We start from the raw sequence: 13,279 nt of genomic DNA, 5'->3' as shown, positions 1-13,279 counted from the left end.
GGGGCTCACAGATGGGGAGGTGACCATTGCCACCTGCAACGAACCTCAAAGTAGTAGCAAAGCCCTGGTAGGAGTCAGGCAACCCATCGAGGGTATTAGAAACAAGCTGAGAATCAAGAACCACCTCATCAATGTTGGCCAATTGCTCTTTCAATCCTTCACATTGGTAAGATATGCATTCATTACCACCCTCTTCAAGCTTCAAGTCCTTCAACTGCTTGTGGAGATAGGAATACCCTCGCCTCATTCCGTACCTAATAGAAGGATGCAAGCTGATCCCACGCTTGCTTTCCTATCTTGCAAGATTGGATATGAGGGTTCATGGCCCTTTTAACTAAAAGAGCAATCAAGGCATGTGCTTTGGCATCACGACCATCCCAGTGAATCTGCTCCTGAGTAGGAGGTGAAATACGTGTAGTGGAAGTTGCAGCATTAGACTCATCACGAGATGAGCCTGAGGCAGTACTTGTTGTACCAGAGGCATCACTAGAAGCAGCAGGTCGAGTAGGCCTGATCTCAGTTGCCTGAAACAATATTCCACAAATTCTTGGCAACTAAACAGTGGTCTTCAGGTCTCTCAGGGGGTAACTCCATTGGCAATGCCTCTTGATCTACATAACTCTGTACATGGACACGAAGCTTCCTAATCAAGGGAGTAACAGGAACATGGTCCCCATGGAACATCAGATCGGCATCTAGGGCCCTACCAACACTTCGTTCTTTTCCTAGCCTTAGGGCTAAGTCTTCTGATACAAAGTTTTGAGTAGTTCCTTGATCAAACAGAATAAGTGCTTTAAGGCCTCTTATCTTGCCCCATGAAAGCTGTAGGCCATCTTCTCCTAGTTCTAGTGATGCCCTATAGGCCCTGGTATGTGCCTTGTAGGCATTGGTATAGGCACTTAGTTTATTGTGTGCCTTTTATGCCACATAGGATACTTAGTCCTATGTGACACCTAGGACACTTAGTCCTAGGTCTAGGTACAAGTACTATGTACTTTATTTTTTCACACACTACTCAAAGTTGACGTGACAGTTGCTATCTTCGACTCTCTCTCTCTCTCTCGTTAATCGATCCTACAAAAGCAACAGCTCTATTTCCTCTGGATTTGACATTCTTCCCAAAACTTTAGGAATTCCACCGGCCACTGGTTTGGGCAGTACTTGGGGCTTACTTTGCTCCTTCAAGCCTGAAGGCTTCTCAGGGCACCTGGCAGCCACATGCCCCTCTTTGCCACACTTGAAGCATCTTCCCTCTTTTCGCATAGTGGCGATCTGTTCGGGAGTAAACTGTGGTTTCCCTTTATGGGCTTTTGCTCTTGGTTTCTCCTTGGCTTTTGAGGCTGAAATTCCCTCTTTTGAGCCTTGGGAAACTCTTTTTTCTCAAACTAGGGAGTGGCTGACTTCTTCTTCTGTGCTGTCCTGACCTGCAAATAAGGCACAGTAGTGGATCCTGCATATGCATTAGGCTGGCCACAGAGGCTGAATGCATTATGTCCTGAATACTTTTGTTGTGTTGGGTGATTACCACGGCCTGGATCTTGGGAGTCAAGCTAGCCCTATATTTCCCGAGTTGGGTCTTCTTGGAGACCTTCTTAAAAGGTGAATCTGTAGAAATGCATCCCAAAACTTCTAATTATAACTCTCCAACCGAATCCCCTTAATCTATGTGCAGACTCTCCCAACTGAGGAGGACATGGTCCTTGAACTGCTTTGCCATAAATTGCTTATATAAAGCTTTCTTGAAGCCCTTCCAGTGCCTAGACAGCAAGGTCAAGAGGTACTAGAGTGCACCCCATCTTCTTGGCTAGTTGAGGGGAGCTTCCGAATTCCCCATGTCGAATAGGACGGCAAAGCGCTGCCCTTTTAGCTGTGCCATAAGCTCTAATAAGGGCCTTTTTCTACTCATCGAGGCCATCCTCCCTCTTACCTTCAAAGACCACCAATGGAACGGCGTTCAAAGCAGGCGATACTGAATTTGTAGCTGATGCTGGTGGGGCTGGAAGAGCTATCGCAAAGGTGGGTCAAAGCCGGTGCTTTTGCAACCTTTTCGGCCAACCACTTTGGGCAATCTTTATTTCCATGCCCTGCAATATGATGGCAATGGAAACATCGATGCTCTGCCTGGTATCGCTTTTGTTCATCGAGCTGTAGGTGACCTCCTATAATACCCACTTTAGCTTTTTCATCTGGCGTCATCTTTGGCTTAGACTTCTCCTTTTGACTAGACAATTGTTGGTTTGATTGTCGGACGTGCAAGTCTCTCCTGATGTTTTGTCCAACCTGTGGCCACTTGCTAATGGTAATTTTGTTTTGTCATGGTATGTTTAGCCATTGAGCTCCCATGGAGTTTTCTTTAGCGAGAGGCCAAAAAAAAAATCTGGTTGTGGTTGAAAATATGAATGAAATTGAAGTAGTACTTTTTATCTGCTCTCTAGTGCTAGCCTTGGTCATGGCTGACTATGTCCTTCACCTATGAAGAAGTCATAGTAACTCAACATGTTGATCTGTGAATTCATTCATGGGAAATCTCTTCGAAATGGGATCTTCTCTACTTCAGCATCTGAGAACACAAATAGAAGCGTAAGCATGTATTGTGCATGGTCACATTCATGCAATGAAATTGTCTTGTGGAAACAACACTCACACCTAACATGGATAATGGCTACTTAGAAGTGCACGGACCTGGTGTCTGCACATTTTCTTTCTTGTATCCTTTCTATATGACTTGCATCAACTCTCGACACTGATGACAATTCATAGCATATAACTAGGGCAGAAGTTATTGTTTGAAGTTTTGTGATGGGTTGGAGACAGGATTATAGACACATTTTGTTGGGGCTCATGAAGGTGAGTCTAAAATTGCATACTTTCTTGACAATTGATTATGCTGTAGTTTGGACAATATTCATCAATACGTGTCTCTTGCCATCAGCGTACGTGTACATTTTCCTAAGTTGACATCCCCGCACCTCTCAGTTCGTTTCAGTAAATTGTAATTTTACAAAATTGCTTTTTAGTTGCTAAATGGGCATGCTGAGGTGCACATCTGCAGCAGTTAAGGATATATAATGATGGAAGATTGCTTTCCTCATCTTTCTCTTTGGTGTTATCTTGCCGTAAGCTTTTAGAAACCCAGTATTTTTGTCTATGTACTGTTTCATGAATGCTAAAATGAATGGTTTTGAAACCAACATGACCCTTGGAGCAACAGCATCCAGAATTGTAGCCATTCGTGTTCGAGCATGCGGACTCTGAGTGAAGATTGCATGCGTTTCTCTTTGGGTGCTAGATTTGGTGCAATCTTTGCCTGAGATGATCTAGGTTATGGTTGGCTGGCTTTGTGGAAAATTGCACTAGGTAAGCCTAAGATCCATTGTATACCTTGAGACATTCTAATCATGTCCAATCTTACAGGATATCCTCCTCCTGTTCATGGGATTCCCCAACATGCACCCTATCCAATGGCTCAAGGTATGTTCTTAAATATATTGCATTGAGTTTATCATTAAATGATATTAACACTTTATTTGTTGCTTGTCCTTGATTTGGCATATGAATGAGTGGGTCGTATATCCATACATGTGTGCATGCATGTGTAATGTAGCAGTCTGAGTCTCATATTGTTGGGGTGAGTATGATCAAGGGCTTGCTCTATGGTGCATGTGTGCATCTAGGGGAGTCACATGTGTGTTTCTGTGTGTGTGTGTGTGTGTGTGTATGAGGCAGTGTGTGTATGGTGAGGTGTGTGTGTGTGTATATATGGTGAGGTGTGTGTGAGAAAAGGGTGTGTGTGTGTGGTGTGTGTGTGTGTGTGTGTGTGGTGGTGTGTGTGTGAGAAAGAAAGAAAGAAAGAAATTTTATTAAAGGTCCACGGAAGGCCATACATGGCCTATGGGACACAAAATCATCCGAAAGGAAAATACATCATCAACGATGCGCCAACTAGGTGGCTAAGATGCCAAAAATGGCTACAAAAATCCTAGATACAAAATGAAATGAAATAGAGTACCAAAAATGCCTAGATACAAAATGTAAAATATGAAATATGAGGAACATCGTCTTCCCTAAGGGGTCTGTGATCCAAAGAAATGATGGAAGTCATGGCCATCGACCATGCCTCCTGCCATGAGTGTGAAGATCTGGGCAAGTGTCAAATGGGCTGTTGGCGGTGCCAAGTCTCCATGGAGCAATCTCCTCCGAAAATCTGCCATCATCCTCCGTCGTCTAGAAATAAAGCGACGGGTACGGCCTCTGTGTAAGATCATCCTGCGGTGCTGCCGGATCATGTCATATGTACATCCTCGGGGTGGAACCATCGGTGCTCTCTGGCAAGATGGGCTATCTCTGTGCTCATGGTCCTGCGCCTCGTCCTGCTCCTCATGAATAACCAGGTCTCTGGCAGGGATGCGACGGTGCTCTCTGAGGAATCTCTCTCTGTATCTGGTGATCTCCCTGATGAACAACGCTAAGCAATACTGATCCTCATACTCCATAATCCGAGAGAGAGGTCCAAATCCGTGCCCAAATAAACAATGAAATCTGCCACGGATCTCATAATATAAAGGGCATCTGCAAACAAAGTGCTCCTCAGTCTCCACCTCCCCCATAGTGCAACAAGGGCATATCCTAGTCTCTCGCCTGGGTCTATGTCCGGTAGCTGTACGACGCATCCTGCCGGCCTCAACGTCTAATCTGTGGGAAGATACCCTGAGCTGGCCCAAGGCAATCCTGAGTGAGTGCGACATATGAACGCCAATATATCCTGGGGATATGATGAAGCCATCCTTTGAAATCCTGAGAAAATGGTCACGATATGTGGCCATCTTCGTAGGAAGCTCCGTGGGATGAACCCAAGTGCGATGAAATTGTGGAAGTAGATGAAATTGTGGACTCTGTCAGAGAATATGCTAAAAATGCAGTCATTTTATTTTTTCCAGGCCGGATGCCACCTGCTGCAGAGATAGGCAATTGGTTGACTCGCACACTGGCTGGATCGTTTGTTCACAAAGTGCACTATGCAGCCAGGGTTTTTTTTAAGCTTATTATGGTGGATGAGCTACACAGACAAATGCTTTTGGAACATTCGCCTCTTTTTGTTGGGCAGCAAATGGTGCATGTATTACCATGGTCTCCCACAAAGGATTATCAGGCTTTAATCCGACACAGATGCCCGGTCTGGGTTGAAGTTGTAGACTTCCCACAATGCATGGCATCGACATAGTGGCATTACAAGAACACAACCAACATGTCTATACCGGAAAGACAGGACACTACTGTGGCTATGAAATTTTCTATGCTGGAGAGCAATCTTTCTCAGGGGTGGTCATTTTGATCAAATATGAGCTTCAACCCGTTATTGCCCTAAATGACAACAAAGGCAGATGGCTTGTTCTTCAATGCATTATTCGAGGAGAGGTGTTTGAATTTGCCTCTGTTTATGCACCTCAATCCTCTAGAGAAAGAACTGAAATTTAGGATGCCATGCAACAATATCCATGGAGATATCATGCCTTTATATGTGGGGATTTCAATAATGCTCCTCAACAGGGTGACAATACCTCCAGACATACTCATATCTTAATCCCTGAAAGGCATGCATGGTCTCAATTACTGATGCATCTGGATTTGGTGGACCTTTGGAAGGAATTGCAGCCTTTGTCACTTGGATACACATTCCAACATAATGCTCTTTCTTCTTATCAGGCACGTCTGGATCGATGGTATAGTGTAGCTCCGCAACAAAATGGGGATTTTACATGCAAAATGTGGATTGACTATGCCTTTGTGCATTCTGATCATGCACCTCTATGGTTGCGGTTATCCTTTCATGATATGCCAGATGATAGATTGCCATAAAGGCGACATCTGATCGTGAACAATAGCTACTTGCAGCATGATGCTCTTTCAAGGCCATGGTTACTGAAGCATCTCATTCTCTGTCTTCTCGCAGCCATATTCATATTGATGATGCCTGGGATTCTTTTGTTTCCAAAATGTAAGTTGTGATAACAGGTTATGGCAAGTCCTACATGAAGACTCTGAGGGAAAGTATTGCTCAGGCCAAACTCACTTACCAGGATCTCACTGAACTCAGCCATCTTCGTTCGTTGTCCCTGCATGAGCAAACAACACTATGCCAGGCCAGACATTGTCTTAAACTCAATGATCACAAAAAACTGGCTAAATGGGAGACTAGAGCCAGACAAAGAGCCTTTACAGATAAAGGCTGCTCTTCCAAAGAATTTTTCAAAAGCTTGCATCAGAGGAGATAAAAAACAGAAATTTGCAAGGTGCTTATGCCTGATGGATCATGGACCACCTCGCGGTCACAGCTTGCTTCTGTTTGTGTGCATCATTTCTCTCAACAATTTGGTTCTATAGTTCCTCCCTCACAGCAAGCTTTGATTGCAAGAAATTTACTGTTGCAGCATGTTTCTCCCATTATTTCCACTACTCAAGCTTTGGAATTGGAGGAACCTTTTACTGAGAGAGAACTGTCAGATGCAATCAAATCTTGCGGCAGATGGAAATCTCGAGGATGGGATGGTCTTACAGTTGAGTTTTTTCTAGAATATTGGCCTCTTTTGAAGCATACATTGCTACATATGGTGAATGCTGCATGGCAAAATCAGAAAATGCCAGACACATGGAAGAGAGGTCTTGTTAAACTCCTTCCAAAAAAACAAATTTGTGAATCTTTGGCAGACTGGAGACCTATCACCCTTATACCAGTCATTTACAAAGTCACTACAAAAATGATTGTCGATCGGCTAAAAGGGTTTTTACATGATGGGTTGCATCCTGCTCAATATGGTTTTGTCCCGCATAGGCATATCACAGATAACATTGCTAATGCCTATGTTGAAATTGAATATGCCAAATACACGCAGCAGGATGTTTTATTATTGCAAGTTGATATTGCTAAAGCCTTTGATACTGTTAAGTGGGATTTTATTTCATCGACTATGCAGGCATTGGGATTTGGCACAAAAATGCAGCAAGTCATCACTTGGTTATATCAAGATAGTAAAGCTGCCTGCATACTTTCAGGGGATATTTCTACATCATGGACTCTTGGTTGTTCTGTTAGGCAAGGATGTCCCCTAAGTGCTTTACTTTTTGCCATAGCCACTCATCCAATGCTTCAATATCTGGACTACCTTTTGGACACTGACCAGTTGCATGGTTTGGAGATTGCTGGCAGTCACAGCATGATCGCTCAGGCATATGCTGATGATTCATTCTTTATCCCAAAAAATACTCGGAGTGATCTGTCCATGATTATGCACGCTCTTTCTATAGATGGATTGGCTGCTGGTCTTCGGGTAAATTTTCAGAAATCAAAATTGTTGCCGTTGCATGAACAGGCACAGTCTTCTGTGGCCTGGAGAAATTGTCCCCGCTTCTCAATTTATTCGACATCTTGGCTATCCTCTAGGTTGGGAACTCACCCGTTCCCAACAAACTGATTGGGTGTTGACAAAGTTGAGGGCAAAACTTGAATATTGCATGTTCGTTTGCGAATCGCACAATCCATTTTGATAGCATACATACGATTTTATCTGCCTCTCATTATGTTCACTAAGGCAGAGCTGAATTCCTTTATGTCAGCTATCATGGAAATTTTCTGGTGTGTAAAAAATGGCAAGAAAAGTATCAGATTACTCTCTATGCATCGTCTCTGTTCTCCAAAGATGCACGGGGGTCTGAACATTCTCAATATTTAAATGCATTTACTTGCTCACAGAGGAAAAATGATGTTGCAGCTTATGCAAGGAGATCAGCCTTGGGCTTTCATGATCTGCTCTCTCTTATTACATATTCATACTTATGCCTTTGGGCATTGGCAGCCTACTCAGTGGGATTTCATATTTGGCTCTATCCAAGGCAAGATCAGAGGCTGCCCTTTTGTTTCTCGCCTGCTTCTCGATTGGAAACATATCTTATCCCACTTGGAATGGCATGGTCGAGATTCTTTGTCGGGAAACTCTTTGAGGGCTGAGAATCTTTATTGGTCTAATTTCCACCCTTCTTTGGCCATTCAAGAACCAAGATGTTCTTATTTTCTCTCCTTTAAAGGCATTACATCTGTGGCGGATGTACTTTAGGATGATGGTACACTTTTATATCTTTTTCTATGGCTGCCAGCAAATACGGTTTGGGAGCTCATTATCGTCCTTTATGGCATAGGATTTCAGCAATGCTTCAACCGTTTTTGCCGGTACCTCGCTTGGAACTTCAGAATAGGCTTGAGGATTGGATTTTACGCTCTTCCTCCTCTTCAGCCCATCCCTTGAAGCTCTCACATATCACAGTGCCATCACTGTATAAAGTGCTATTATTTCCGCCTTGGATTTCTGAAAGAGCAAATACTGTTTGGCATATGGATCGCCCACTAAAGTGGTGGAGAAAAAGGCTGTGTCTCCTTTGGCATTACAAAGTCCCTCTTCGACAACAGCTTTTCCTTTGGCAAGTCCTGCTTGGCATTTTTCCATCTGGTCAGCTACTTGCACACAGACATATTGCTCCGGCTGTTTGTCACAGATGCTTACACCCTACTGAATCTGTGCTGCACATCTTTTGGTTATGTCCACATACTTGTGACTTCATCGCTCTCATCCGACAGAGGCTTCGAGCGAGATTTCCTACTGTTACATTTGGCAGGCTTTTTTGGTTGTTTGGTTTTCATCCAGCGGGTTTTGACTTATTTTTTGTATGGGTACGCTACTGGGCACTATGGACTTTATGGATGGACAGAAATCATAGAGTCTTTGGTGATCCACTTTTTTCATCCTTTATTTTTTTCAAACGATCTCTGCAGCAATCATTCTATGATTGTGTTCAGACTCGTTCGATTGATCAAGATGTGTATACAGCTTATACTGAGATCTTTAGTTGAGTAATAGTTACTCCATTTTCGAAGTAACTATGAATGTAATTATTTTACAGCAATAAAAGATTTCTTCTCACAAAAAAAGTAATGTAGCAGTCTGAAACTTAAGAAGTGATTCAGTCTGGCTGTGAACATGATCAGGGAAGATAAATGCTTGTGTACTGCAAGAAAAGTATCGTAAGGGGGGTTGTGCGGTGTAACCAAACTATCCTACAGGTCTCTCTGTTGGAAAGGTCAAAATGAAAGCCTGATACTTCATGAAAAATGCAGCTGTCTATACTCATGGCTGCATCAATAAGCTTCAATCAATAAGATTGAATCCACTCCAAACCTATTTTTATCTATGTGTGTGATGCCCACAAGTAATGTGGGCTACTTTTTCTGTACCTTCTCTTCAATCGACAGTCTTTGTGATGGTTGAGCCTTCCGTTCGCCAAAGGAGCTCTTTCAGAAACTAACTGAGACCTTTGTAGAAATATATGCTCCTGTGTGATGTCTCAGATGTGTCTGCTAGTGTGAGAGCGTATGTTTGTGCAATGTTTTCTGTCACAAACATTGGGTCCCCGTGATCTCTTCAATCGCTAGCCTTTATGATGGTCTCACCAAAGAAGCTCTTTCAGAAACTAACCGAGACCCTTGTAGAAATATATGCTCCTGTGTGGTGTCTCAGATGTGTCTGCTGCTAGTGTGAGAGCATATGTTTGTGCAATGTTATCTGTCACAAACATTGGGTGCCCATGATGCCAGTCTGTATGTCATAGCAATCCCCTGTTGTGCTGTATGGAGTGGATGGTTTCTAATCTTGTGGGTGACTGTCAGCAGTTTGGAAACTACACTGTTTTCTCTCTCTCTCTCTCTCTCTCTCTCTCTCTCACACACACACACACACACACACACACACACGTGCGGGTGTGCGCGCATATGCAGCACACAGGCACAAAACAGGGAAGGAAGATATTAAAGAGTTTTGGTAATATTGCCAAATTCTTAATTGTGATGTCCATTCCATATTGACCTGTCTATACTTCATGATCAGTTCTGGAATAACTGTTTGACTATCTTAGAGATTTTACACACATTTAGAAATTCCAAAGCTTAGTTTTTGCTAATTGGTGAAATATTCAGCCCCCAATAAGTTTATACTGTCCAGTTTGACAAGATTTTAACATACACATCCACGTCTGCCTGCACATTATGCAGAAACATGTTTGTTCAAGAACACAACTCCCTCGTTCTTATTAGATACGGAGCACACTTGTTATTATACTGTTCCAAACTTGGAACTAAAGAAACTTTTGTGTAATACAGGACATGGTTCCGGCTATGCTACTGGCGCATATGTGGACCACTCAGCACATTCAAAACATGAGAAGCATTCAAAGCATTCAGATGGCCACGTCCAGCCACATTATGTGGCTCATGGTCATCACCATCACCACAAACATAAGAAACACAAGCTTGGAAAAAAGCATAAGTTCAAATTTTAATGGTTGAAAGTTCATGCTGTTGTATTGGCATGCATAAATGGGACAATTCTAATCAGGACACATATTGCAGCTCTTGTGCTAGAGTGTGGGACGAGGCACCTTTACATTCGGAGATCTTATTGTAATTGTTTTGTCATTTTGAAATCGACTTCTTGAAAGCTAGCTTGGTTACTGCTATTCTTTCTTGAAAAAATAGAGAGAACAAATTGGCGTGCCATTTCAATGACAAGACGGAAATGACTATTTCACAAGTTACTAATTTACTGCATATTATGGTTGTTTAATGACATATCATCAAAAAATAAGAAATATAAAGTTTGGGAATCTCTTAAGTAGGATAGCATTGCCAAAATTTCTAGTAAGTAAGCTGATGATAGAGACCCAAGAAAAGGGCTAGAATTTGTAAGCTTTATATGTTGGTAAGCCCCTTAGAATCCAAGGCCAGATGTTTAATGAAAATGCCATCCAAATTGCAAATTGGTGTCATTTTTAGAGCACATCACAATGAAATAAAATGAATTGTACAAAAATGAAAGGTATCTAATACAGTAATACTCTAGTTAGGTAGAAGGGCTCACATATTCATGCTTTGTGAGGCTTCTAATCCTTTCTTGATTTCTCTACATATATTCAATTGCCCAATTTGTTTGTTTTCTTCTATTACTCATTTGTTCTTGCCTATTTGCTTTTTCTTCTTGATTTTTTGGATAGTTTTTGACATGACTTGCTTACCAACTTTGACATCACAAACATCAATAGTGGCTTACAACTTCATTGCACGGGGCAACAATTCCTTAGAGACATTGGGCAAATGCAACCAAGTTGGAGAACATGACAACCTACAAAAGGATGAATATTGGTTTAACAAAAAATCACTTTTACATTTTATAAAAGCAAAGGACATATGATACCGACTCCACATTATTCACAAAAAAGAAGTGATAATGCAAATTTGATTTTTGTAAAGACTTGAGTGTTGTGAAGAGCTCATAAGGATCACGAATACGTTGTTTCTTATTGTGCTCATGCTTGTGAGCCTCCTACTTGTTGGCACTATGCTCTTCCTATGTTGATACGGACACTTTGTTTTGTTTACTTGTTAAGTCTTGAATGTAGTCCTAATTGGGCATATACTTCTTTGGAAAGATATCTTTGACTTTTCATCCATTGTCATCTTTGTGCTTTGATCTCAAAATTGAAATGTGGATGTTTACATATATTTCATAGTAGAGTAGGTATCCTTTATCATTGGTGGTATGGTTTAGACAAGTGGGAGAAAGGTGGAGAGGGAATGATGCAATAAAGTAGAAGTGGCCAAACTAAGGCATTACATCAAGCTACACAACAAACGTCCATCTTGCAATCAACAAACCGACTAGAGGCACAACCTATAGTTGCACACCAAGCAAAGCAAGGCGCACATAGCATAGTTGATAAGGAGAATCCTTGGTCTCAACAACGAGATGTTCCTTGGCCTCCTAAACATTAGCTCCCCCATCCCTTTGTACTATAAGAGTAGATGTAGCATGAAGATAAGAGAGCGTCAATTTGTTATTGCTAACCCCTTGGACAGGGATTTGGGGATACCTCTGGAGCCCTAGATGAGGTTTTCCTCCATGTAGGTTTCAAGACATGAATTTAATACTCACCTTGGAAAGACAATAAATAGATAGTGATGAGTACATGCATAGACCCACCTACCCCTTGTAGAGTTGAGGAGAATGGAAGTGTACATAATGTGGGGTGTGTGTAGGTGATGCATATTGACATATGTCAATCTTCACTCTTCCTATCAATTCAATTTATTAATTAGTGTGAATCTTGCATATTGATTTGAACTTATTTACCTTATGTTATCGCTCTGATTTTTCAGATCCACACTTCGGGGGATCATTTCAGTAGAGCAGAGTGATACACATTCCAGATTTCTTTGGACCCGGATATGACACATGGACAGCCAGGATCTGTTTGTCGCAGTTTGCTACTTCCCCTCGGAGACCTCCCACCTTGCCAGAGATACTTGAGGTGATGATGAGACATCCCCATTTGCTGCCCTTTATCAGTCCATCGTTGACTTTTTTAGCCGCGGAGAAGTCCTTCTAGTGGGGGACTTCAACGCGAGGACAAGGGCCCGTCAGGTACCACTTCTTGATTTTAGAGATGATTCCACTCTACTAGCAGATGTTGACCTTGAGGAGACACGTATGCTACGGGTTTCGGCTGACAGGCGAGGTCCATTCTCATCCTATGGGCAGGCCCTATTAGACCTAGGCAGGATACATGATCTCATTATCTATAATGGTCTTGACAGATGACCCGCTTTAGGTGGTTTCACATGCTTTCCACATGGGGGGGGCTCCAGTGTTGTTGATTACATCATGGGATCCCCTATCTTCACATCTTGCATTACTGACTTCACTGTAGCACCTCTCCCCCCAGGGGCTGATCATACATACCTTTTCTTTTGCATCTCCACCTCCCTTCGCACAGCACCTTCCACCCCACTCAGTGCTTACTCCACTTACCACGATATACACTTTGATCGGGATCACTCACCTTCTTACTCTGGCTGTCTGTACATACTTCTCGCTTATATTGACTTCATACCCCTTTTCGAGGATCGTGCTGCCCTTGTCACCCGCTCACTACACGAGGCTACCATTCACGCTTTTCCCCACACCACCCGCTCCACCCGCCCACCACCCCCTGGAACCGTACCCTGTAATAGTTGGTACAATGATGAGTGTAAGGCCTTACGCCGTCAACTCAGGTTTGAAACCAAAAACAATCTTCCGAGCACACCAAATATGCTACGTGAATACTGTAGACTGGTACGGAGAAAGAAACTAGACTTCGTTCGTTGAAACGAGGAGGAGCTACTGAACATTTTGTTTAGTAA

At 42.6% G+C, this 13,279-nt stretch overlaps 1 protein-coding gene across 3 annotated transcripts in view; it reads left to right on the top strand.

Moving 5' to 3' along the window:
* The window catches only part of LOC147888690 (uncharacterized), a 100,783-nt gene extending 90,101 nt beyond the window's left edge, over positions 1 to 10,682 (top strand). For 2 of the 3 annotated variants that reach the window (XM_087392836.1, XM_087392837.1), the window contains exons 7-8: positions 3,415 to 3,471; positions 10,202 to 10,682. In XM_087392836.1, the coding sequence (XP_087248962.1) occupies positions 3,415 to 3,471; positions 10,202 to 10,380 (236 nt within the window). In that variant the 3' untranslated portion in view covers positions 10,381 to 10,682. The remainder of the gene's footprint in view (positions 1 to 3,414; positions 3,472 to 10,201) is intronic. The other variant, XM_087392835.1, reaches the window with a different exon arrangement.
* The last annotated feature ends 2,597 nt before the right edge of the window (positions 10,683 to 13,279 follow it).

Source organism: Dipteris shenzhenensis, chromosome 21, assembly GCF_047967505.1.
Source record: "Dipteris shenzhenensis isolate YYH24624 ecotype China chromosome 21, Dip_SZ_1.0, whole genome shotgun sequence".
Lineage (NCBI taxonomy): Eukaryota > Viridiplantae > Streptophyta > Polypodiopsida > Gleicheniales > Dipteridaceae > Dipteris > Dipteris shenzhenensis.
Note: the sequence above shows the minus strand (reverse complement) of the source record. Positions and strands in the feature narration are given on the sequence as shown.